This window comes from Pseudorca crassidens, chromosome 5 (genome assembly GCF_039906515.1).
Source record: "Pseudorca crassidens isolate mPseCra1 chromosome 5, mPseCra1.hap1, whole genome shotgun sequence".
Taxonomy (NCBI): Eukaryota; Metazoa; Chordata; class Mammalia; order Artiodactyla; family Delphinidae; genus Pseudorca; species Pseudorca crassidens.
Window position 1 is genome coordinate 70706687 of NC_090300.1, and position 27924 is coordinate 70734610.

Here is a 27924-nt window from a genome sequence, read left to right on the forward strand (position 1 = left end):
CTTATAGAATAGAATATTGCGTAGTGTTTTATTCATGCTTGGACTTTTAACCCAGCAGAAAAAAAATTATTACTTTGGTCACTAGGAAGTGGTATTATATTTTAGTTTTTTATATCAGAGTATTAATGACCCTTTACATGATTTTTCCTTTGCTCACTTCTAGTACGGTGCTAGTTACCATTTCTTTTTACTGTTTTAAGATTTAGCATTACCCCCCAGAGATTGATAAAGGAAGTAGTCTTTTGAAGAGCAGTTCTACTTCTCTTGCTGAATCGTGAATGAAGACATCAAAAGTGGCCCTGTCTCTCTACTTCTTGTGCTCAGTCCACCTACATCAGAGTTACCCAGGACGCTTGTTATTTTCTAGGTTGCCATCTTTCTAAACAGTAAATACTTCATATTTACAAAACAGAAACAAACTCACAGGCATAGAAAACAAACTGATGGAAACCGAAGGGGAAAGGCAGGGGAGGGATAAATTAGGAGTTTGGGATTAGCAGATACAAGCTACGATATATAAAATAGATAAACAACAGGGTCGTACTCTGTAACACAGGGAGCTATATTCAATATCTTGTAATAAACTAGAAGGGAAATGAATATGAAAAAGAATATATTTACATATATTCAACTGAATCGCTTTGCTGTACACCAGAAATTAACACAACACTGTAAATTAACTATACTTCAATTAAAAGAAATTTGTTGGTATTTGTCCCTTAGGAAGTTTCCTTTGATAGTTCAAGACTTCATAATACAAGATTAAATTCTCCTAAACGTAAGTAGATAGATCATAAAATCCCTCTGAAAAAAAATGCAGATGGGTTGAGAGGCTGAGGCAGTTGTATGATGGTTAAGCATGCACTTTCTGGATTGATGAGTGCATTCTGATTCCAAGTCCCCAGGTACTGTCAAGGTGATCTCTGTGCCTCAGTTTTCTCATTTGTAAAACTGGAATCTCTGATCTGATGGGGCTGCTGCGGTGATTAAATGAGTTAACGTATTTTGAACGTTGTCTGGTCCCTGCTGAACTATTCAGGATACCTTAACTATTTTCAGTGTCATCAATTATAAATCAATAAATATATAAATTAAATCCTTACATATTTCTACCTTTCAGAGTTTATGGAAGGAGATACTCCTTCAACAGAATTACTGTTATTTGAATCAAGGTTGCTGATCAGTTAGAAATATTCAATGCTATTGACCTTTAGATTCAGTTATCAGGGCGTGATCTATTTCCCCCTCTGCTGCAGTGCTGATGAATGGCACTGAGTCATTCATATTCCCTCATCCACCTTTCTGCCACATTTGAAGGGTAGCCATAGCTCAATTTGACAGACTGTTTGTGAGCATTTAATACAAGTCATGAGCCCCTATTAAATATTAGCACATGCCATGTATCATCTTAGGTATTACAACGGCCCTGAAATGGAAGCATTCCCTATTCCCTGCCTGCCCCCCGACCCCATTTACAGATGAAGATGCTTATGCTAAGAGACGTTTAAAAAAACTTGTGAAGTGTTATGCAAAATAAGGGATATAACTTGGTATCTGAACCAGCTTTTGCTGCTTCCAAAGCCCACACTTTCTCCATTACACCACAATCAATGTTTCTGAAAGTAAATGGGGCCACACTGGTCTCCAACCTCTGATATAATTAGCATCATGCTTTAATCAGTGAGGTTGACTGTCTTGATTAATCTTTATGACAGATCATGTAAGTTTCATATTTCTAAATGAATATATAGAGGCAGCTGTAAATTAGTGGAAAAACACTGAGCTGGGATCAGAAGACTCTTGTTTAACTCTTGGCTCTGCCCCTTCCTATGGGTGTGATTTTTGGCTAAGTCACTTAACATAGTCACTTAACAAACCACTAACGTTGTTTGTTTCTTTGTACAGAAGACACACATTCCTGCCTTGGAAAGCATTAAATAAAATGCAGCATGCGTGTGTGTTGCCCCGGAGTTCCTTGTTGCCTGTGAAGGAGCGTGGAAATGCAAAGGCCTTTCTTCCTTTGCTTCAAGCCCCAGTGCAATCTTCTCATCCCCCGTGGCGTGTTTTTGCTATGCCCCAGTCCTCTGTAACTTCTGTTTCCTCTTAATTCACATCATCCATTGGCGTATTCACGTGGTATCTATTACTGTGTAGCATATCTTTAAGGGTAAGAATAAGCTCTTAATCCGTGCAGGCAGTGAATGGTTTACGTGGGCCATCTCATTTAACTCGTGGGGTGCATCCTGTTGACCCCATTTTATGGTTTATGCAACTAATACTTCGTAACATGAAGCATCTTGCCCTGAGTCACACTAGTGGTAAGTGGTGGATGTGGGATTTGAATCCAAGCAGGTAGCCAGCCCCTAGAGCCTATACTCTTAAGTGTCTAAACCATACTGATTACCATCAGCAGTCAGTGTTTTGCTTCGTTCTTTATTTCTCCCTCATGTGCCTTGATTTCTTGACTGAATTATACATTCCTTGAACTGGAATTTCAATTCCAGTAATTGAGATATTGAGTACACCTCAGTTATCTTGATGATTGCCATAATGCCTAAATACTAGCATTTGTGGATAATTTAATGTAGATTTCACTGAGGGTACAGTTTTTCACACTGCTTCAGTATCCTGGAAGCAAGGACTTTTGACTCCTTGCTTGTCTTTGTCTCCAGAAGCTAATCTTCCCACCACGTTGAGCTACTTTGATTTGATTTTCACAGGTCAAGCAAAAAACCTTTTCTCTGTGATTCTCACGGACACACTTTGCCTGCCTCCCCGCCAAGGCCCAGAAATCCAGTGTGATCAGTGCATCTGTCAGAGGATGGACTTGTTTGCGGCGGGTGGCATTGTTACTGAACAAAACACATGCCCTCCCTTTGCATCCTAAGTGCCTTGGATTGCTGAGCAAGAACCTTTCTGACTCAAATGAAAACCACCTTGTGTTAGGTGAAATATGGGGAGTTAACCATTTGTTTGCTGGCGTGCATTTCCCACGAAAAACTCAAAAACAGAAATTCACCTCAGCCATGGAAAGTGATGTGCCAAGCGTCATATTTGCATATTAAAACCGAAAACTGATTTGCATGTTATTTCAGTGTCTTGTGTCACGTTCAGGCATCTGTCAAGCCCACTTAGATAGAAACAGCATGTATAATAGGAAAGTGTTTCTGTGCATATCTGACTGAAAATCTAGGTGCCTTTATTTTTTTCAACAAATTGTCCCCACTTTACATTCTTCTTTTTCTTCGGGATTTGTGTCTGAAAATGCTAAAGACAAGACTGAAATCCCATGTCTTGTAAAGAATAGTTCTTATTCTTTAAGGGTCATCCACTTTTTACTATATTTAGATAATTTTAAAATATTAAAGAAAAAATTAATATTCCCATCATCCTAACATGAGCTGTTAACATGTTCGTATTTTTTTCTTCCAGTGTCTGTTTTTTTGTTCCTACATAGACACACATGCTGGCACCCTTACATATATATTTGTATACATTTGGAATTATCAGATAGTACTATTTTAATATCTTTCTGTTTTGTTTTTTTTTTAACATGATAATGATAAGAATTGTGAAACAATCTAAATATGTAACAGTAAGGAATTGGTAAAGCCCCAGTGAATTAGAACCATGGTCAAGGCTGGAGCCCTGGTAAGAGAAACAGTAAGATGTCTGGTTGAGGGTGGCTTTTCTGTGGGACGGTACATGGAAAGTAGTGCATTGTGGTAACACTTTTCCCCGGTGTTGGAGCAGCTAGCCCTTTGCATTGTTCCAGGCAATCAAATGAAGATGAAATGTCTTTTCAGCGGAAGTCACTGCCAGGTACTAGTGGAGCACAGCAAAGACTGAGACCTCGTTTTGTTTGAAAACGCAACCTTGAACAACAGTTCATCCCATTCATCAAACTTTTTATGTCTTGAGTCTTGAGGTGAAACCTACCAATGGAAATAATGTCTTGTCATTGTCTTTCCTTTGTTGTATCAGGTCCCTTCTGCAGAGCACACATCGGCCTAATTAATGGAGCAAAGAAATGCAGGTAGCTTTTAGCTCTCGTGCTGTGGAAATAGCTTCTAGTAGCCTTGTGTAGGAATCGTGTATGGTGGTGTATAAGAAGGAAGCAGATTGACAGAGATCTTATCATCTGCCACAGAGGCCACTGGCTTTCTCCTTTAAGGAAGGCCTGCCTTCTTGAAGGATGGAAAGTATGGAGAACATGGGAGTATGGAGAGAAGGAGTCATGAAATGAGAACTATGAAGCAGGTTGGTAAGAGGTCTTTGCTTTAGCTTCTCCCTGACCCTGAGTATCTGGGACTCCTGCTTCTGACCTTTCCTACCTGCCTACCAGGTGGGAGAGCATATGTGGTTATGCCTTCTTTGCTTGGAGCTTATCTAGGCAGGAACACATAAGGGAGGCTACTTCGTTCTGAATAACCAAACATGAGCTCTGCTTTACTGTTTATCTTTGGTGCCAAAGGCTAAGATGTAGAGAGTTTAACAATTTGGAGAGCCAGCAAAGCATACGTTCACCAAATGTCATGTATTTCAAGGTTTACAATGAAAAAGACTCAGAGGACTTACATCTCTTGCTACGACAATTAATGTGAAATTCAAATAGACTAGACTGAAGTACTTTATCAGCAGATAGAAGAGTGAAGTTACTGGAGAGGTACTATTATCTGCAGACATTCCACTTCCAAGAAGAAAATCATCTTCGTTAGTGGTTTGTAAGGTGTCCCTCCTGGTAACCGCAGCTGTAATTTAAACACAATATTATGTTTACTATTTTACAGAGCTTCTTCATATGAATTAGATATTAGTATCTTCCAGTTTATAGATGGGAAGTCTAATAGAGAAACAAACCCTTGGGGGACTGAGATGGTGCCCTAGCTGTCAGGGCCAGAAATAAACATGCCCCAAGCGAGGCACTCTTAAGGCTACCCTGATACTTTGGGGACTGGTGGGGTGGGCATGGAGAGAAGCCACTACCTCTCAGCTCAGCCTATGTTACCATAATTCTCTGGTGTGCAAACACCACAGCCCCTAGGTGGACACCCAGCACATTCCCCTGGCTGCGGTGACATCTGGCAACTCCAGCAGGCTGTCATTCAGAATCATCAGTCCTTGGCTGTGACTCCAAATTTGGCCTAAGAAGGGTGATTTAGGGGCATCCGTGCATGGCATGAGAAAGGGAATATGAAAAACGGGTTGTAAGAAAACAAACCTTGTGAAAGTTGAAGACTAACTGGCATGGATTTCCAAGGTACAATCAAACTTTTAAAGTCAGATTTTCTGGATGGTCTTCTTTGTGCCCTTAACCATTCATTCTCCAAGAAAATGGACCTTAGGAATAGAAGAACTAAGCACATGCCTTTCTGCTCCCGTGCAGCTGTGAGGATTGTTCATTGGTGGGTTTCTAATTGTTAATAAGTGGTTCTCCTCCTCCCCCTTCCTTCTCTGAGACCCATTGCTTTAAACCTGAAGCAGAGTGGGTGTCCAGCACATCTTCTGCCTTTGGCCTGAAGTGGGGTGCTCCTTCCACTGAACAGTGAGATGTTGAGCGTAGAGTGTGATAATTCAGTGAGAGTCAGAAAGTAGAAGCAGCCTCAGGAAATTGCAAACTGCAAACTTGACACAGTTAAATAAGGGGAGAAAAAAAGAACGAAAATATCAGAAATATATTTTTTCTGGCAGGCTTTCAGCTCAAAATGGGACTAATTCTACCGTTTGAAAGAAGATAATTTCAGTGTTTCTTTTTTCAAGAACGTGTAATTGAAGTTATTTTCCCTCTGAGAGAAGGAACCTCTTGTACATCATTGCAAATGGACAAGAAAAATGAGAAGCTCTGGTACCTAGAGTGATAGAGTATTCATTATCACGTAATCCCTCTGAATATCTTGGCTGCCTTTTCCCAGTGTTGTATCTGCCTGGGCAGTGCTTTTCTGGTAAGGTTCAGATTTGTACTAAGTTCCAGTTACCTAGCACTCTGTAACTAGGAAATCAACAGCAGGTAAGGACTCATGGGAGAAAAATGGCCCATGGTGAGGTCAACATCAGAGTAACCCAGAGGCTGATGTGATGACAGATTAGGTGGCATTTTGTAATATGGATTCTTAACACATACATTTAATTAGTTAAGTTGGTGGTAACAAAGATTCAAGGAGGTGGGTGTTCTCCTAGGGGTCTTTGCTGTTTGCACCTTAGTGTAGGCTGTTTACCCTGCTTCCTTTTCTCTTTAGGAGGGACAGTTCTGCTTTCCCCACCCAAGGAAGGGTGGTGGTAGGAAAGGGTGGCTAACCTTTGTATGTTCTTGATTTCATGCCCCATGTGTAGTGAAAGCTCTGTAGGCTGCAGAAACCCTGTGACCTGCCAGCTGCTTACTCAGATTTAGAATGCTGAATGAAGTTCTAGGTTGTTTCAGGGGATGCTGACAAGTGATTTAAGTCCTCATGTAAATGGAAATCTCTATAATAATGAGGTCTCCACTTGCACAGTGTGTCTGTATTTATAAGCTACAAAGCTGCCATAAATATGAATACCTGTGATTTCACTATAAATATCTGCATATTATGGGTACAAAAATGTGATAGAGTTAAAATCAAAGGGATCTTTGAAAACACCATTTTACGCATAAACATACCGAGGCTCAGGGAATAGAGATGATTTGATCCAAATGACTGGATACGTTAAGGGTGGAACTGAGATTAGAGAGATAAATAGGTCTTTTGACTTAATAGGTTCTGATGTAAGAAAATACAAAACACTTCAAATACCATGAAGTGTTATGTAAGTATGATGGATGCTGTTATTTGTGCTATTCTTAATCTGGCAGAGTTTTTTTGCTCACCAAGTAGATTCTGTCCATATGCATTTTGTTTGCAGAAACAGTCCTTGTTTTTGCACAGTCTCATCCATAACCTTTACCAGGGACCTAGATCCAAATTTGGCTGTGGTATTCATATTAGGCCTTCCCCAGAACAATAATCAGCTGGGCTCCTAGCAAGGAAAGAACCGTGGCAGAGAAGAGTTGGCTGTAGATACTTGGACATTTTCTGTGTCCTGACACTTCTATGTCAGGAAAAAAAAATTTTTTTTCACATCTGATGAAAAAATCTTCATTGTAGAAAAAGGAAATTATAAATAAAAGGAATATAAACCACTGCCCATCACTTTTAACCATTAAAGCATATTTCTTTCCAGTCTCCTTTCTGTAACAGTTCGAGGCAAGCCAGCCTGGTCAGTGGATGGCTGTCCTCCAGGAGTGAGCTCCTTTCTTCCTATGCCTCATATGGCTGTATCTAACTGCAAGGGAGAATGGAAAATAGTCTAGCTGTGTGCTCAGAAGGAAGAGGAAACACATTTTGCTGAGGAGTTAGCAAATTTACATAGTACGTATCAGAGTTCTTTTAAAGCATATTAACCATTAAATTGGTGTCTGGTTGCATTTTTTTAAGTCATTATTTGCTTTGGGTATAAGATATTTGCCAATAGGCATATTTCAGAAGCATGACTTTAGTAAAAGTCAGCCCACCATATTAAATCTCCTAAAGATTATCTGTTGCCTGAAACAGTCTTGACTTTGACCACAACCCATTTCTCTAGCCTCATCCTAGCTCTGTTCTTCCTCTATTTCTTAACATTTTTGCTAATATCCATGTTCTTTCGTACATACTGTTCTTGGAATATCTTTACTGTTTTTCTCTTTCTTTTTTCCTTTTCTTCTTTCTTTCTTTCTTTCTTTCTTTCTTTCTTTCTTTCTTTCTTTCTTTCTCTCTCTCTCTCTCTCTCTCTCTCTCTCTCTCTCTCTCCCCTTCCTTCCTTTCTCTCTCTTCTTCCTTCCTTCCTTTCTTTCTCTCTCTCCCTCTTTCTCTCTCTCTCTCTTTCTTTCTTCCTTTCTTTCATCTGGTAAAATCCAGTTTATCCTTCAATATCAAACTAAGTGGTCACCTCCTTTCTGGCCGTGTTCTGTTATCTCAGAACACTGAATTCATACCTGTGTTTTTGTACTTACACTTTACGGTAATTACCTATTTTCCTATGTCTCTTTCCTCTTTCCTACATATTTTCTCTTTCCTACATATTTCCTATGTCTCTTTCCTCTTTCCTACATATTTTCCTATGTCTCTCTCTTCCTAAACTGAGTTGTCAGAGGCAGGAATCCTGAATAATTTGACTTTATAATGATAGTGCTTAGTACTTGGCATTCCCTTAGAAAAAGTATGTTAAGAGAATTTTGAAGGAATTCTCTGAAATTTATTTCTCAATAATTTCATCTATGGGTCATGTAATGTTTTTTTTTTTCTTTTTTTGCCTTTACTAGGAGGTCCAGGCATTTCAAAGAACGCACATATTAGTGATTAATATCGATACTTATAAGAATGTCTTTTTCTTACAAAAGGCTAGAGGCTGTGTTTATATTTGTTTTGCAGTGCTTTTGTTTCACTATTTAGCAGTAAGGCTCCACTCTGAAAAACGTCTTTGCTTATTAGATAATACAATCACTATTTTAAAATCCAAATGACTATAGTGATAGAGCTGGAAGACTTGGAAATAACAATACTGGAATCCAGCGAGGCCTTGAAGTGGAGCCAAAACACGGCCAATTCAGCATACCTAGTCTCAGGGCTCTGCTGGCTTTCAGGGCTGGTACTGCACACAGCATTGCTCAGTTATCTTTTCTGAGCCTCAATTTCCTCATCCATAAAATAGGATGATATATCACACAGGGCTGTTGTATAAGCATTTGAGATGACATATGTGAAAGCAGACACTTTGAAAAGGGTCATACAGATACAAGGAACTGTTATTATGTCACAATGAATATACTGCTGATACTATTCATATTTCTACTTCTGAAGAAATAAAAAACAAAATAATATATCACATCCCCTGCCAGCCCCCCCTCACCCCCACTTATAAATTTTCAATTGTGTTTTATTGCCCAGACACAATTTTAGAAGCTGCTTATTTAAAAATGATTTGGACACAATTATTAATTTTTCCTAGGATGTGTTGAGTCGTAAGCACTCCTGGGAGAGAGAGATTGAAAGGGATCTCTTCATCCCAGTGAGAAAGTGCTAAACAACTACTACTTACGAGACTTGAACCCTGAAGAAAGTCCTGAGCTGTATTTTCCTGGGTGTGAGAGACAACTGGGAAGAACTTGACTTTTTACCACTATGTATTCCACAGAGGTTGAGTATTACCCACTGGAGGTGGGGACAGTGGGGAGAGTTCTCTAGCCAAATAAGGTCCAGAAACACTGGAAGAGATGATCTCCTGGGGGTCTTTATTCAGAAGGAATACCAGGAATCCAAGATCAGCAATATATGAGATTAGAATCTGAAAGAAAAGAGCCTTTTCCAAACTTCAGAAACAGTATAGCAAGCAAATAGGAAGGAGTATTTGTAGAATAAAAGGTATACTATACGTATTGTTTCTTAAAATCTGTGAAATACTGACAAGGTAAGTACTTTGAAATTAGGCCTCTGCTTGAAATATAAGTGCTAAAGGTAGAATCTCAATTACTGGCTCTGATTTACAGAGGACAGACTTGGCTTTCTTGCTGCCTTTGTTTATATGAAAAGGGAAGCCAGAAGATTTTAGGGCCAAACAATAATAAATTGTGTCCATTCCCTGAGGGTTCACCCTAAGGCTGGAAGCAGGAATTATCAGATTTTCTCTAGTAGTTGTTGATTTAAATTAAAACAGCCACCACCATTAATATTTCATATGTTTCTAGCACTTTCTCTATGGAAAGCAATGTTTGGTTGGAAAAGAATACGTAGAATTTAGAGTCAGGTAGTACCAAATTTGGGGCTCAAGTTCTCTCTTAATTGCAAACCTGCAAAAACAAATTGTAGATAATTTTCCTATCTCGTCTTCAATGTTGTCACCTGAACTGGCATAGTCCCCTCCCTCAGAGGCAGGTTGGGGGATCTAGAGTCCCTTTGCTGCCATGGCTTGAAAGTAGTTAAGCTCTATTTAGCATGAAATGCAAGCTATCTCATCTTAATTCTAACAAAGACCGTGAGGTAGCATTGCAAGCCCATTTTACAGAAGGGGGTCTCAAGTTCAGACAGGTTCACAAGCTCACCTCATTAAATCTGTCTCCAACCACAATGCCACTGCCACACCCTATATCCCTTCACTATCTCTGGCCACAATAATTTATGTTCTTATATGAATATTTCTGTAAAATTTTCTTGAAAGTTGATAGCATATATGAGCAATTTGAAGTTTAATTATACTAGCAAATCACTCCTCCAATGTTTATATCTGCATACACTCCCCCCAATATAGTGTGCTTTATAGAACTGATGATCATTTGTGTCTGTCTTTCACCCTCACTCTGCTCCAGTCCTTTCAAAGGCAAAGACTGTGTCAAAAACGTCTTTGTGTTCCTCCCTGATGCTTGCAGAGGGTACACAAAATAGGCACTGTAAGAACGTGTGCATAAACTAATAAGCAAAACAAATGTGAGTGAGTCAAGAACTTCTTTAACCCTCACACTAGCTCAACAGGGCACACATTATTTGCAGTTTAGAGGAGGCCCTGAGATTAATGTTTAGGACAAATGAGTGAATCTAGGATGGGCTCTTACCCTGGCTTTATCCTAATTAACCCTGCCCGATCTTTTTGGGTGCCAGTTTCTTTACCTCACAATGAGTAGATTGAGGTAATGATCCTGCAGATGCCAGATGAAACATAATTAGAGAGAAAAGGCCAAATAGCTGGCAATCAACAAGTTCACATATGTTTAGAAGGCATTTCATGCCCTAGCCATAACACAAGTAATTAATACCCTTCTTAGCCGTTGAAATGTTGCTGCTAACAATAATGAAACTTTTGTACAAGGATTTGTTCTTCACAGGATTTTCACATCCAGGAACTCATTTGGTATAGTGAAGGTAACGGGTGAATGAATATGCAGCTTCAAGTCTTGTTGAACTGATTCTTGTAAACTATTCATGAAAGGAGAAACTCTTGGTCAACAATTTTAAGAGCGCGTAAGATCAAGGCAGTGCATTCCCAATGTCGGCTCTTCCCATTTGCCATGGGGGATAGCATCACTGATATTTCTAAACCTTTAACAGTCTTTTTATTTTTAATACTTGGAAGATACTGGGGTGTAATATCGGAAGTGGTCAAAGTTATAATATAGGCAAAGGAAAATATACCAAATTCCCTCTAAGTTACATAGCACCAGCTATTTACATCTGGCCTCTGGTCTTTCTTCTTTCTTTACGTACTTTAGATTATTGGTTGATCACCTCAAGTGTTCTTTCACCTGACATTTGGTTCCCCTTGCGTTGCTTTAATTCAGGCACATCTGCCTATTTAACACCAATCCAGTGTTTACCGCTGCTGATTTACCTCCTCATTTGACATCTGGTGGTTTGCAGTGCAGGGGTGGTCTGGTGGGGTGGGGCAGGGGTGTTACTCAACCTCCTTAACTGGAACACAAGGCCCTTCACTTTGTGGACCCCACGTACCCAATAATATTCATCTCTTTTCTTATCTCAAACTTTATACATAGGAGTTCCTTATGCCACCTGGCTTCTTCCTCACTTGAATGTAAAAAAACTTCAACGTTTATGGTTCCTCTCCTTTAGCTGAATAAATCCTAGTCTGTGCTGATGCCTCTCCTCTGGAATTCTTCCTCTCTGGCCACGAGGGAGTCCCCTTTGTGCTCTGATTGTGCACTTTCTACAGTTGCTTTATCTTTCATTACTAAGGTGCCTATATCTCTTACTCGACCGTAAGCTCTGTAAGGAAAGAGACTCAGTTTCTTCATCTTCTTTTTATAAATCTACAACTGGCACATAGTGACTGCTTAGCAATTGTTGAATGAAACAGAGTCCTGTTCTTTGTAAACATGGATTCCTAAGCCTGACAGATGGCTCATCTATATAAGGCAAGTGAATAAAGTAGTGCCCCCAAGGTCAGACACTGAGTAGCTGATAAAACCAATATTAAACCCAGGCCTCCTAATGGCCCCATCCAGTGCTTTTTCCTCTACAGTGCAAACACTACCTGATTGCCTTGGTTGATGTCTAGGTTGCACTTAAAGGACTCTGTGTTTTCTGCCTTTCAGAGTGGACAAACAGGATCCATGGGGCCTCCGGCTGTCCCTTCCTCATTCCGCCCTGAAGATGAGCTCGAGCATCTGACCAAGAAGATGCTGTATGACATGGAAAATCCACCCGCCGATGAATACTTTGGTGAGTGGGGTCTAGGGCTGAGTTCTGAAGTAAAGGTTGTGTTCTGTTTTCCTTAATTAGTAATTAGGAATAGTACCGGCTCCACTGGTAAAAGCTTTGAGTCTGCATGTGTTGGAGCTGGTATGCATGTACACACACACCTGAGTGTTCTGGAAATTGCATGTGAGACTGCTGTAAATGTGATGTCTGTTTAGCTTGGACTAAAATTTCAGGGGTAATGCAGAGTTTCTTGAATACAAATTTGATTTTAAAAGTTATTTTTTGACAATTTATTAGCTTCTTATTAGGCAGAAATCGGGTTTCTGTGTGTGTTCAGGTCTCTCACTGATCTAAATGTTCATTTACAAAATGTGGAATCGGGTAGTATCTAAACTTGGTGCTTTCAATCCTTTCCCTATTTAGGAAAAGTTGTTCCCTTTATATTTTTTTTAACTTCTCTCTCCAAACCTGTGAATAATTATCAGTGGTTAATCCATCCATTCCATTTTTGTAATGTGAATTTATGAATTATACACCAAGTATGAGGTGTTAAAGATACATAACCTATCCTCAGGGAGGTTGGAATTATTTAGAAAAGTTAAGAAAAACAAACAATTGCTAATCTAGGTAGAAAGTTATGAGGCATAAGAGAGGCTTACAAAATGTGAAAGCTCTATTCATCGAGAACATCGGGAATGCTTTTGAGAAGAATTGGTGGTTCTTGAACCTGGACTCAAAGCAGTGCCTTTCAGATTTTCTGTTTTCTCCCTAATCTGTTGGAGACCAATATTTCCATAGAGTACAATTAAAATTAGTTACTAAGAAAATGAAATAAACAGAATACAAAATGGAAGAATGAGTTTTACCATTATTAGATTTAACAGGAATAAATTACTCTATTAAATTGCTATCATATTTTCTAAATACTGTCTGTGTCTGTACTTGTCTCATCGCAGAGTGTCTTAGTCAGATAGGAATCTGTAGATCATTCTGAGTAGCACTGCTTTTCAGGCATCTGGAGAGAGGATATTACATTTGGGGAGCAGTGGAAGCAAAGGCATAGAGGTGGAAAAATTGCACGGGACTTCTACTTCTTCATATACTTCCTATTTTCATGTCTTCCCACTTGCTTCCTATTTGGGAATATGTAATGACAGGTAAAGTGAGGGCACAAAGCCACATCATAAATGGACTGGGTTAAAATATGAAAAACGTGACATTTCTTTGTATGCAGGAGACAGTGTAGCTTAGCTAAAAGAGCACAGTAGTGGGGATAAAGAGTTCTGGTTCTGGTTCCTTTTCTGCCTTTTACCAGCTAAGCAATATTGGCCCATTCCTCAACTGCCTCAACCCCATTTCCCACCTCGGTGAATCACAGGTGTGAAGCAAATGTGCTTTAGCATTTCTTTCATAGTAAGTTCTCTGTAGAAACAGCATTAATGCAGAGAAGTACATAAAGCTAAAAGTTAAATGTAAGTTGCTAGAGATTAGCACAAATGCATAGAGAATAGTTAAAAGAAGTCTCTAGTTATATTAAAATATACTAAAAGTTTATCACGCTCTTGTCATTGACATGGGAGAAGGGCTTATATTGGAGCCTAAGGTAACTTTTTAAAAAAGCTTATTAAGAGTGAAAACTAAGGCCTCTGTATTAAGGTATACCAAGCACAAAAAGCTAACATACCAAATACATATGCTTCAATTTTCACAGCAACAAAATAGATAGCAGTAAAAAACATTGAACATAGGTAGTAACTGTGTTAATGAGTATATATTAATCGCTCTGGGAGATCAATTAAATATTATCTTTGCCTTCAAGAACTGTCCTAGCTCTACTACTCACTAGCTTAGACAACTTGAACAAATTGCTTATTCTCTACATTTTTTTGTTTTGCTTTATCTATAATGTGGAAATAATGGCTAGTTTATACTTTTATAGTGAGTACTGAATGAAATATTTATAGAAAGCACTTAGCCAAGTTCTTGGCATGTAGAATATGCTCAATAATCAAAGTTATCCCATGCTTTACTAAAGAAAACAAGATATGCCCATTAAAAAGCCATTAATAATACGTGATTTAAACTTAAGTTCCTAGCAAAAATAGAACATATGTCACCAATTGGTAAATAATCATTGCCAAATGAGTGTTACAAACCATGAGAGAGAATGTGGAATAATGATAAGTTTTATTGAGTGCTTACAATATGGCAGCACTGTTACACAGTATGTACTTCATTAAGAATGAACTCATTTCATCCTTACAGAAAAAAATATAACCCTGTGAAGTAAATGCTATTATTATTTCCAGATTAGGAAATCAAGGCACAGAAATGTTAAGTGATCTGCCCAATACCAACAGCTAATAAGTTGCAGGACTGGATTAGAATCCAAACTCCAGGTCTATACATATTTTTTTTTTCTTCTAAAACTTTTTCCACAGCTTTATTGAAGTAAACAAAGTCACATAATGAATGTATACAGTTAGGTGGGTTTGGATGTATGTGTACGCTTATATGCCGTCACCACAGCCCAGGTAACAAACATACCCTTCACTTCCAGAGTTTAGTCTGGACATTTAGGAAGGGTCTTACGGAGGAGATCAGCTTTGGACAGATGGAAAATAAGAGAAGGGCATTCTCTTCTAGGTAGATAGAATAAATAAAATAGAAATTGAGGCCAAGATTATGTAAGGAAAATTACTTTATATGGCAGATATCCACCAAGGGCCTATTATGTGCAGGCTACTGTGCTAGGTAGGTGTTGGAGACATGTGGAGCTAGGGAGACGTGGGCCTTCCCTTTAAAGGAGCTTATAGTCTTATATAAGAGAGGATGTGTACAACGTTGTGGTGTTTAATCCTAACACAAGGCAGAAAGCGACAAGTAACTTATTTGAAGTTCAGCCAAAGTACTTTGAGAACTGAGAAGAAAGGAGAGAGAACATTATGAGGCAGGAATGGAAAAGTGTTTGTGAAGTGGATAGCCTTTTTAAAATTACGGTAATAGAGAGTTGGAAGTGCGATGATAGTAGAGAAGTGATGTCATTTCTGAGGAGCAGAATTTTAACATAATAGGCAGTAAAATCATTGGAGTGAGGCACCCATGTGGGAAGGAACAAATTTTGGGAAATAAGGTGGGAGAGGTAGGCTGGGACCAATGGCCTAAAGACTAAGGACTTTATCTTATACAATGAGTGCTGCACGTTGAGATCAAAGGTTATGGGAACTGTTTCAAGAAATGTGGTTAAGAATGTGGGTTCCAAAGCCAGTATGCCTTGGTTTGAATGCCAGCTCTACCTCTCACTGGCTAGATAAAAGCAGGAAGCAAAGGATGAGTTAACAGAACTATGGTTTACTGTTCTACTCAAACATTAAACATTTCCCGAACATGTTTTCCATGCCTGCTGCTGTGTGCAAGGGACACCAAGCAGAGTCTCTGCCCTCAGGGCATTCACAAGTTCTGGGAAGGACAGGAGAGAGGCAGGCATGTAAGGAATGTCAGTGCAGCAAGGGGTGCAGCACTGTGTTGGGTCTGCCTGAGACACTAGGTGAGCATAGAAGACAGAGTTAAGTCTGAAGATGAGAGAAGGACGGCTACATAATAATGTGTTTGCAACAGAAGGGCCTGACCCAAGGGAGATGAAGAAGAGTCATCTCTTGTTCTCTATCAGAATTTTACCTGAGTTCCATTCTGGGCTGGAAATAGCATTGCTAATCACCACCTTCAAAGAACTTTTCACTCTTGTGTTAACATGCCCAGCCCCAACTCAACCCCCTCACTTTTTCTATCACTTTGCCTATTTAATGCTGGAATTTTCATTGACACTATAACTGATTTGCTGAAGGTCATTAAATGCTTTCATGTCAAAGATCTCCTACTAGATTATGAGCTGCACCAGTGAGTGAGAGGGAACAAAATGTAAATAAATGGTGTCAATGGAATAGATTCCCCTGTGGTCATGTTCATTTTTTTCTGTGCAGCCCCCATTTTCTTTTTCCTTGAGTGGAATAATTCATGAGTATATTTTTGTTTTGTTTTGTTTTTCATTATGGAGTTTCCCATTACTCTTAGCAGTTTTTCTTTGTTTGAAGAACTGTAATTATGGCATGCTTCAAAGTAGGGGAGGAATATCAAAATGTCACCTCACAGGTGACTTAAGTCAAAGGAGAAAAGATACCTTCACAAATAGAGAGTTTGGAAACTTTCTTAATCCAAGTGATGAAACTTAGCATCACCAAAATGGGACAGACTGACATGTGCCAGCTGATATGATGTAGTAGAAAGTACACAACATCACCTGTGTGACATAGTCTTGCTGAAATACTTAATCTGAAATCCAACCATTAGGAAGTAGACAAATCCAAATGATGTGCCATTTTTCAAGACAATTGTCCTGAATTCTTTAAAAATGTCAAGATTAAAGAAAATGAAAAAAGACATGCCAGTCAAATGCAAGGCATGCATCTTGATTGAATCTGGATCAAAAAACAAAGTATTGGGGCTTCCCTGGTGGCGCAGTAGTTGAGAGTCCGCCTGCCAATGCAGGGGACACGGGTTCGTGCCCCGGTCCGGGAAGATCCCACATGCCGCGGAGCGGCTGGGCCCGTGAGCCATGGCCGCTGAGCCTGCGCGTCCGGAGCCTGTGCTCCGCAACGGGAGAGGCCACAACAGTGAGAGGCCCGCGTACCGCAAAAAAAAAAAACAAAGTATTTAGGGCAAGTTTAGAGAATTTTAAATATGAACTATATATTAGATAATACATCGTTGTTAATTTTGTGGGTATGGTAATGGCATTGTGGTTATATAAGATAATATCCTTGTTTTTAGGAGCAAAATGTTGAAGTATTTAGGGTAAAGTGTCATTATGTCAGCAACTTATTTTGAAACAAGATAGATAGATGTAGAGATATTATGAGGAGGGCAGAATAGCTTCAGATTATAACTATGAGAGATACTATAACTGCACAGCTACAAAGGATACCCTTTCTCCCCCCAGGAGTATTGAAGCCTATCACACATGAATTATCTTTTATTTTTGTACGTGCCGCATGGCATACGGGATCTTAGTTCTCCAACCAAGGATCGAACCTGCGCCCCCTGCAGTGGAAGCGCCAAGCCCTAACCACTGGACCGCCAGGGAAGCCCCACAAATGAATCATCTTAACACTCCCTTCTTGGGCGGGAGAAGTAGAGAGTCATTCCTATATCTTGTAAACTTGACTGTTTTAAAATTTCCCTTTCTTGTGTATCTGTTTCTTTATTTTCTACTGGACACATGCCCTTTCTATTGTTGGTGAGATGATAACCATTGTGGTGGAAATGATGAAAGCTATATTTACTTAAAGGTCTACAAGTTTAAAAAGCCCACTCCCAGTCATGGTCTGACTCATATATCTGGCCATGAAGTTTTCATTTCTCTGATGAGGAAACAGAGATTCAGAGAGACTTAATGAGTTGTTCAAGTCACACAGCTATAAGTTTTAGGATTTCGACTTATTCTTCAGACCGCAAGTCCATTCTGATTCATTACCGTTACAAAAAAGGCATAAACTGTTCCTGTAGGTGGCTATTCCTGCCTCATGTCATCCTTTACCTCCTGAAGTCATGATCTTTAAGTAAGAGACCAACTGTTCTGAGGGCGTCTGTAGCCCAGACTTCAATGTCACTGGCAATATACTTTGACTATCTTTAACTCCTGAATTAACTGATGTGACACTAAGCATAGGCTTTTTGCCATGGCTCAGATACATACTCTAGGGAGATAACCCACCTAATACCTCTCTATCAGCCATGTTAGCTGACTGTTGACCTTAAGGGAAAGCAAATCACTAAAAATCACTAAGAGCTATAGTGATTGTTTCCTCAAGTCATTTCTTGATAAAATATTACAAGCTGGAACCTTCAATTGAGTCTCAGCTGATTTTTTTTTTAATGATTTCTTCTGAAAATGTGCTAGTTTTAGTGCTTCCATGCCCTTCCTTTTACATCTTCATCAAAAATTGTATCTGTTGCATTACAGTATTAGCTAAATGCCATAGCAGATGAATCATAGTAGAGCAGTATGATAAGTCCAGATCTTTGGAGGGAAGATAGCCTCTCATGTTGTGAACATTTTTCACCTACTTGGACTTGAATTTTGGCTGTGGCAGATTCCTAAGTGTCTTTCCATTAGCAAGGGTGTACTTGAGTGGGCCTAGAATGCTGTGCTATAGGGGGAAGAGAGGAAATATAGAAGAAAGTTGAAGGTAAGGAGAAATTCTCATCTAATTCAGTTAACCAGGCAGTAGATCTTTAGTTCACATCATTTGCAAGGCTACAGGCCTTGGTTCAAGTGCTTGTATCTTGGAGCAACCTGTTTCCCTGGGCAACTAGAAAACTATGTTTCTACTAGAGGAAATTCTCAGTGCCAGGGGTAGATACATAGAAAGAACAAGGGGTGATGAACTATAAATTACTATAATTTAGGGTAAAGTTCAGAACTTAAAATAGGAGAGGGAGGATTTTTAAATTAGCTATTAAAATTAATGGGGGAGAAAGTTTTCGTTGCTAGAAAATTAGGGAGCTTACAGGGCTAGTGGCCAGCATTTGGAGCTTATATTTTTCAGAAAGTTTTGAGGGAGAAATGTAAAGGAAAGTTGAGTTTGTCTCTAGATATGCTTGAGCGATGCCTGTGAATTTATGCAGGTGTTCTCCATGTTGGTTGGTATACCCAGAGCCTCTAAGTTTTGTGTTTTCATTCATTTTGAAAGACAAAGCATGTTTTGTAGGTGAGAACCATGTCTCAGTCTGTGGCCATGGCATGATTCTCTCCAAAATAATGGTGTTCTGGCTGTACAGACCCTAAGGCAGAAGGCAACAATCTTGGAATACAGTATCTCTGGAAATGAACAATGTAATATATCTGAGGATGGACTAAAAATATCTACCAGCTTATTTAAGCAGGAAGCTGTAATTATCTTGGCAGTGTTTACACGGTGTCGTCTTATTCCTTCTTCCAAAAAAAACCTGAAGTGTGTGAGTCTTAATATTGTTTAGTGAGCCATTTGAAGAATCCCTATGCCTTTAGAACAGCACTAGGTAAATTCTCTTCACAGAACTTGGCATTTATCTAAGAATTTTTTTGTTTATCTCTTGAGCATTGTTAGTGAGGCATATTGAGAGTTTTTGCATAAAGCCAGGAGTTGGTTCTAGGGGAAGTAGGCTTTATTGCTTCAAAGGACAGGTGGACAGGGTGGAAGATATGAGACAGTGGGGGCCCGGCATGTGTCAAGCCCTAAGAGAAGAAAGGCATGGAGGGGAATGTGCTACGAGTACCTTACTGATAAAACGACCTCACCATACTTGGTACTCTGTATCTTCTCAATTGAGAGCAAGATGGAGGTCCAAAGGATGTTCGTGAGTAGAAGCAGAGTGCCCCAGACAATGGGGAAGATGGTTTATTTCTTTTCTATTTTAGTAAGACCAAAGGATAAGTGAACATGTCTAGAGGACTTGGACTAAGAGGCTTAGGAAACTGGAAACCACTATTTAAGCTACAGTTGAAGGAGTGGAGAAAAGAAAGCCTGGAGCCCTGAAAGCTATTGGAGAACTGCCATGTCGAAAAGGTACTAGACTTAATATGTGTTATTCCAAAGTTAGCTACAAAGGCAAGTGAGGGGAAGCTGGCAAATTTACATTCGGTATAATGAATTAACATGTTTAACAGACAGAAGAAATTTCTTGGAAGAGCGTAGGCCAAAGCCCAGTAACCCCTTGTTGGGGAAGTGGTGAAAGGTACTCAAGCATTCAATGGATTATGAGATTAGATTTCAAAAATACTTGTCCAACTCTGATATTCAGTGACTTAGGCATCTCAACTTGCGTGGGAATCAAGCTCTTGCATCTAACGTCTAGTGCTAACCCCAGCTTATCATTATTATTACATGATTACAACTAACATTTATATAGTGCTTTGTAAAGCACTTTTATACTTGTTATGTAATTTAATTTAAACTAGACAGCAGCCCTGCAAAGCAGACAGTGTGTTTATTTCCATTTGGCATATGAAGAAACGGGATCTGTGTGATTAAGGGACTCCCCATTCCTCAGAGCCCTCTGCCACCCCAGCTACTCATAGATCCCATTAGCATAAGAATTACACAGGGGCCCAGGCCTACTGATCCCAGATCCTGTTCTCTTTCCACCCCATCATGCTCTCTTAGCACCATGTTGCTGGATTGGTCATAGACTATGAGATAAATCAGTGAACATACTCTGTGTTTTAGCTTCTTCATCGGTACGAGGAACAATGTGATTGCTTTGAAAAGATTTTAGAGGGTTTCAACTGGTAAGTGCTAAGTAATTTGTATTTCATTGTTTTTATTATTTTGTGTCAAGGAAATGGTTTCCAAAGTGCTCCTCTCAATTACAAACTAGAAAGTGATTCCAAGTGGGAGCTGCCTTTAGTACAGATGGAACCTGAAACCGTAAGGATCTTATTTTCACAGAAAAATAACCTAATTAATTAAAAACCCCAAAACCACAATGGAAGAATAAGTAGAAAATAAGTGGTTTAGAGAAAAGGTGGTATTGATTTGGGAAAAAAATGGATTTCTTGGTTTTGTTTCTCTAGCTTTTTGTTTAAGGTCTCTGTGGGTCATGGGAATAGAATGTTTTCTATTAATGAGACATATTTGATGTATTTACTTTTGTGGTAGTGATTTCTGGTAAAATGTTTGCTTGGGGCAATATATGGTCACAGCACTAAATAAATAATAATCCTAAGCATTTTATGTGTTCTATCTCAGCACGCGTTAATTTTTAATTAATTTGGCTACATAGTGTGTTTTTAAGCATCGATTTGGAAACCTAGACTTGTAGTATCATAAAGAATAATTTAATCTTAGAAACTATCTAGGACAACCTTTCATGTTCCAGAAAACTAAAGCCCAAATGACTCGTTCAAGGTCATACAGCTGGGAGTGATTTGAACTCTATGGCCAAAATTTCCTTTCTGAACAAAGAATAGAAATTAGTCTCTGATGGTAAGAAGAGGAATGGCAGGGCTGTTCACAAAGGTGAGGGAGTGGGTTGGGCCTGCTATTTTTGTGAACCCAGACGTGGTGACACCTTATTCAAATTTGAGTTAAGAACACATTGCCCTTAAAAATGATAAAATGATAAAAACTTGTTAGAACCTTTGTACATATACTGTCCTTATCTCCTTGATTTTCAAATATAAATGAACTGAAGAGATTGTCAATATCCTCTTTTCTCATACTCATCAAGTTACTTACTTGTTTGTTTACCTCACTAGTATATAAGTCTGATTGAAGGTAGTTTCTGTTTAGTGCACTGCTGTGTCCCCATTTTTGGTCCTAGATCAATGCCTGGCACATAGGAGATATTTAATGTTTAATTAATTAATAAACCCATGAATAAAAATTGTGAGCAGACATTCCATACTCCTTGTGGCAGGACATGGTATAAACTACAGAGGGAAAATACTTCATTTATTTAACACCTTATGGAATCTTAAAATGTTACAGCTAGAGGGATTCTTAAAGACTATCTAGGAAAATCCTCTCATTTTTAGATATTGTGAAAATAAGGGAGTTTTCTAGGTTCACAAACTAATTAGTGACAGAGCCATGGATTGTAACTCAGACTTTCTCATTCCTTTTTTAAATCACTTAAAGGCACTAGAGAATGTTTAAGGTAGAACAACACATGGTTGCTACGATCATTGAACTTCAGTCAAAATTAGGTTGATACCCTTGGACTTGATCTCTTTTCCCTGTGTTTTCTTTGAAAATTAAAGATTGAAATTCATCAATGGATAGGTTACATAGTTAGGATTTTCTTTTTTAAGTTCTAAATCACAGTTTCTCCCCTTTGGGATTCCTTTGTTGTCCTTGGTTCCCAAGACAATCTCTTACCTCCTCAATTTTCTTCTGTTCTAATCTAATTGGGTCAGATGGGCAGGGCATCACACTGAAAAAAAACATCCTTTCTCCATGTTTACATGTTTTTTCCCTAGCAACCAGTTATAAAAGATCATTCTCTTATTACCACCCTTCAAGGCTGGGAAGACTCACCCAGGATTGGTGTTTCATACATACAGCAGATACTCACTCATTCTCTTGCATTGGGATCACCATTCTCTTTATCAAAGAATGAAAAAAAAAGTATAAAAGAGATCTTTACTTTATAATCAAGCATCCTTTACCTAATAACTGTGGAAATAAGCTTGATGTCCTGAGAGAGAAAGAGCTGGCGGGGCACACAATGTGTATGGCAAAAGAAAGTTTCAACTTGTAGGTTGTCTGTGGTTGTGTACTGAGACATGCAGAGCTGAGACCCGAACCTACAAGTGCTAATTATGCATTTTCTGATCTTAAACACACAAATACAGATAACTGTGAACTCAACTCCCTTTCCTTTTCAAACCACGCTCCTTTCCCCCAACCTGAACTTTCCCCACAACTTTCTCTAAAACCAGATAATCATCTCCTTCCAGACTTTGAAGTGACATTAGAATTGTCAGAAGGCATAATTAATTGACTGTCAGCAAAGCCATTGTTTGAACATCTGCAGAGTTCTACTTGGTAGGCATCTGTTGTACTTTCAATTGAACGGATTCACTCATCTTCAAATATTTATTGAGTGCTTGCTATACACCAATCATTGAAGTGTGTGCTATGGGAGAGAAAAGAAACAAGGTAACATAATGACCAAGGAGAGAAAGCATTTGTTCAATCCTCTAGCACCAAGGGCTTTGATGGAAAACAGATTTCATGACTGGAAGTGGAAAATACACTCTTTTTCATCCAGGTTCAGGGGCTTTTGCCACTATTGCCAGCTGACCTGTGCCAGATAGAATGCCAGAGGAGTCCACCTATTGCTGGGGAATAGAGAGACCTATTGGTGAAGCACTATTTGTGGACAGAGTTCTCAGCAAAGACAATTGAATGCTTTAAGAGAAAAGCGAGCGGAAAATATCCAAGGCCGATAAACTGGGAAATCCCACAAGCAGGTCCAAATTAATGACCTTAACCTGATTTTCTTCCTAATTCTCACTCTGATGCCAGTCATGTTACATTAAATTCTCCCAGTTTCATTACAGCACTGCACAGTTCTGATCTCAGTCCCCGTTTGGTTCTCTGACTATCAAAATTTCAATTTATATCAGTCCTGGACCTGGCTCCACTCCTACCTGGAAGTGAACATCATTTGTTAAAATTCAACAAGAAGGAACACAAACACTGCAGGGGTGACTTGTTGAAGGAGGCTAAGATGATACAGTAGGCAGGAGGTAATTGAAAACAGTTACTAACATCTACTGTCTCGCTCTCCACACACTCACACTCACAACACTCACAGAGACACAGACACATTCACACACACACTCTCACACAGAGACACACACAGACACTCACACTCACACAGACTCACTCGCGCGCACACACACACACACACAGACACACACACACACACACACACACACCATTCAGCCCTAGGACCATGGCACAGTTAGAGAGCTGGCTATAAATCTTCCAACTTGAAAGCTTCCCATTCATTGGTCATTGGAGGCCACCTTCATAATTTTCACCACATATGCAAACCATCTGTAGTATTATTTGCCTAACATTTTTGTTCAAATCAATTCATTTATTTTTTAACCTATTTTATCTTCATTCATGTCAATAATATCCATAATTTGATTTTATGGATTAAAGTACCTGTTGCTTTTTTCCCCCTAAAAGGCATGAAACTAAATACCATAATTAAATTTAAAATGTTCATCCATGAACCCTCCAATGTTCAAAATACTGAGAAATGTGTGTATAACTCAACCAGAAGATAAATTGATGGAATATTTTGGTGAAATGATGTCAAAGGTTACCCACTGAGTTAAGTTTTACTAAAAAAAATTTTTTTTTATACCCAGCATCATGTTATCATGAGAGGCCGTGTAGTGGTGTAAAGAGCCAGGTATCAAGTAACCAGAGGCCAGATTCTGGGCCAGTCACTGTCCCACAATCTTGCTGTGACATATTAGGCCAGCCCCTTTTCCACGGACCTCATCTCTCATAGACTTCATGATCTCTTGGGATCCTTTGGCCTTTTAATTTACTTACCTCAAATACTTTTCGTATATTGTCCTCTATACACCGTTAAAACATAAGTGGGTAGGAAAATAGCTGCCCTATGTAGAATTGCAACATTGCTTGCTTCAGAAGAATTGGAAAAGAAACCCAAGAATTATATTTCCTAGACTGTTTTATACTCTGCTCAGTATTGTTCCTCATTTCCTAAGATATACGAGAAGGTTCACATCATTTGAAGTAGCTTTAAATGTCAGTTAACAAACATAAACTAAGATTGTAGAACATAAGGAACACTGTGTACTGAGTTGGATATTCTAGCATCACTGTTTAAGGATTTTCCTGGTTTAATATGTTGTTCACTAATGATACTTTGTATACATAAATAATATTAATATTAGTAACCATGAATGTGATCATGGTCTTCAGTGTATAATATAGAATTGTCATAAAAATAAATAATTCATCTTTTGTTACATGGCATAGTGACACCAAAACTGGACTTGGAGTCAGGAAGTCCAAGTATCTTCTCTGCGTGACATTGGTGACATTTGACATTTGCAATGTGCTTTAGAACATATTATGCATTATTTGAAAACATTTTTTTAACAGTTTTAGGATTAGAGAGAAATCAGCTTAAACAAGGACCAGTTAAGAGATGGAACCAAATTCTTAATGTAGGTTTTCTGGGTTAAATTACATGTACTTTAAGCAACTTTATATAACCTCTTAAGCTTTTTGAATTTCAGTTATTTCACCTATTAATAAAGGTTATCCTATATATTTTATATAATTATTGTGAGGACCAAGTTAAAGAAATAGATGTGAAAATGTATTCTAAGCCATAACAAATCAAAAATTTAAGAGATGTCAGTATCGCTTCCCAGTGCAGCATCTAGCTTGATTTATGCCGCTTATGATTAGTGTGTAATAATCAGCCGCTCTGAATTTTTAATGTCACTGTTTATCTCTATTTAAATTAACACTTTGAATTTTCTTATGATGTTCTCTTGTTATTGGAATATCATTACAAAAAATGTTTTTCAGTCATTGTGTGTGAGAAAACAACACGCAGACATACCACAGTGTTCTCATTTGCTGAGCAAACTACTCTTGCTTTTTAATGTGGAATGAAGAAGAACTAATTGAAAGGAGACAAAAATGAATTTTGACTCAGATTGTGCAGGATGAATCATAACCCACTTTCTCATCTGAGATGTGAAGAAAAAATAAATTAAAATAAAGCCAGCCACCACACAGCTTTACTGTCGGTGTCAGCAGAATCAATATAGAGTGTTTTTCCACAGAACAAAGAGTGTATTACTACTAGGCTAAGAATTGCAGGTAGTAGAAAACATGGTTAATTTTTTCTTTGCTGATTTTTTTTTTCCTGCTTTGTTTAAAGCATTCCGATCAGGAGAGTTTGGGACTCATCAGAAGTTGTCCAAAACATTCAGAAATGTACCTGTGATCTCTATGGAACAATTAGAGGCCAATCAGAGATGGGACAAGCTTGGACCACATCTGATCCCAGTTTCCCTTGTCAGATCAGTAGGGAGCAGGGAGACAGCAAAATAACAGAAACTTGGCCGGGGTAGAATTGCTGCTTCCTTGAATTTAACTTACTTGGGTTATTGATATGAATGATTAAAGAAAAATGAAGACTTTGTCCTGCTGGAGTCCAGGATTCAGATGTATAATCTACCTTACTTGGAAATGTAGTTTTTTTAAAAAAAAGGGTTTGGCAGAGATAGAAAGGCACTGTAACCTACCCTAGGATATAGTCTCCAATTTCTAAGTCAGCATTAATTTCATTTAAATTTTTGTTACTGTTGTATTTTATTCATAATTCTTATGGCCTTTATTTCTCATCTCTATATACATACACACATGTGTATATATGTTATATATACTATGTAATATACATAATATATGTTTATATGTCTATACCTTCTACCTTACTGTAAGATCATTGTGAAGAAAGACCACCTCTTCCTTATCTTGCTCTTCCCCGAAGATCACCACAAGGAGATAGAGCTAGATGAGTTCTTAAATCTCTCTGTGCCCCTCCATGAAGACTTTTGCTTGCAGTAGAGTTTCTGTAGTCTGACTTGATTCTAAATATCCCCACTAATGGTTCTGTTTACAATTAGACTAGCATGCACTGAGCACTTACTATATACTACAAGTTTTGTATGCATTATACATACTTCTTGACTATAACCCTGTGAGGTGTAGGCATTGTTCTTTTCCAGATGAGAAAACTGAACCAAAAAGAAGGTAAATAATTTGCCCAGGGTCTAGTAATTATTGGAGTTGTAATTTGAACCCAGAGTCTGCCTCCTAACCACTGTATGTACTTTGTCAATGACTATAGCTTGCAGAAGGGCAGCTAACTAGGCCTGGCAGAAGATTGGGCCACAAAGCCTGTGCTCATCATATGACTTTTCTGCCAAATTCCATTCTATTTCTCCCTCTGCTTCTCCTGGGGGACTTTTTTTAGTATGATTTGATTTCCTCTGATTGAAGAGTCCCACAACTGGCCAGGCAGCAGATAGAAATCCCTGCATGCCAGCATTCTGTTTGCAGTCTACCAGATGTCTTCAGGGATACCGTCTTGGCTCCCCTACAAGGATAATAGTGCCCATGTGTGCTACTTACTCCAGACAATGTAAGACAAGTGCTGAATGTAAAACTATTTTTGTTAGCACTTGAAATATACATTTCTAGTCCTCTGTTCCCTCTTGAAATTGAAACCTGGTTCTTGTGATTTTAACATTATCTAAATCCAGAAAGTCCCTTCTCCCAATGCTTCATCCCAATCCAGTGAAGCTTTCTTTCACACGTGGAAATAGTTACTTTTAACTTTCAGCAATCCACCTGCAGTGGCATCTTCTAATCTAGTGAGCCTTAGAAAAAGCCAAGTGCAGTCTCACTGTCAAAGCAGAAATGAGAGACAGCAAGGAGAAGGGAACTTATCTTGAAAATAAGGTCACCCTATTGACATATCATCAGGTAGAAGAGTTCTATGCACTAGCTAGCAATTGGCTCACTCAGTCGGAAGTTGATGCTATTTTAGGCTGTCAGCAGGAGTGTCAACGTATCTGTGAATTTTGGCATTTTATTTCATTAAGGTGGTTCAGGAAGCCAGACACTGATTAACTGATTCTTCGACTTAGTTCCCACTCCTAATTTTGGATGTGTGTTGTCTTCAGGAAGCTGTTGTGATACCCTGATGCTAAAGAAAACTTCTCTTGTGCTTCTAAAGCAATCCTGGGAACAGTCTACCCCACATCCTACTATCCTGGCATCTCCCCTGCTCTACATCTCTGGTCACAGGTGGTGTGGGGATACCATTGCTCTGGTTCTCCTCTGGCCGACCAAGGAAATACAACTCAGGTGTGTGCATCCGGTTACCTTCCACCGTGTGTCTGTCATAGCAGCATTCTCACTGATACATTAGGTTCAAGGTGGATTTTCATTTGGAGATCACGTAAGAAGATACCTATGGAAGGAATGGCCTCAGCACTGCAGTTACTGTCAAAGTCAAGAGATACCTTAGACAGGCCACAAGATGTGTTTAGGTAAGACTAGGAAAATTCTAAACTTTGTCTCATTGGTAAGAATTTGGTATCTGA

General features: G+C 38.9%; 1 protein-coding gene across 14 annotated transcripts in view; it reads left to right on the top strand.

Moving 5' to 3' along the window:
- LPP (LIM domain containing preferred translocation partner in lipoma) overlaps positions 1-27924 on the top strand; it is a 701187-nt gene that overhangs the window by 515604 nt on the left and 157659 nt on the right. For all 14 annotated transcript variants that reach the window (XM_067738384.1, XM_067738387.1, XM_067738383.1 and 11 more), the window contains one exon: positions 12095-12221. In XM_067738384.1, coding sequence (XP_067594485.1) covers positions 12095-12221 — 127 coding nt within the window. The remainder of the gene's footprint in view (positions 1-12094; positions 12222-27924) is intronic.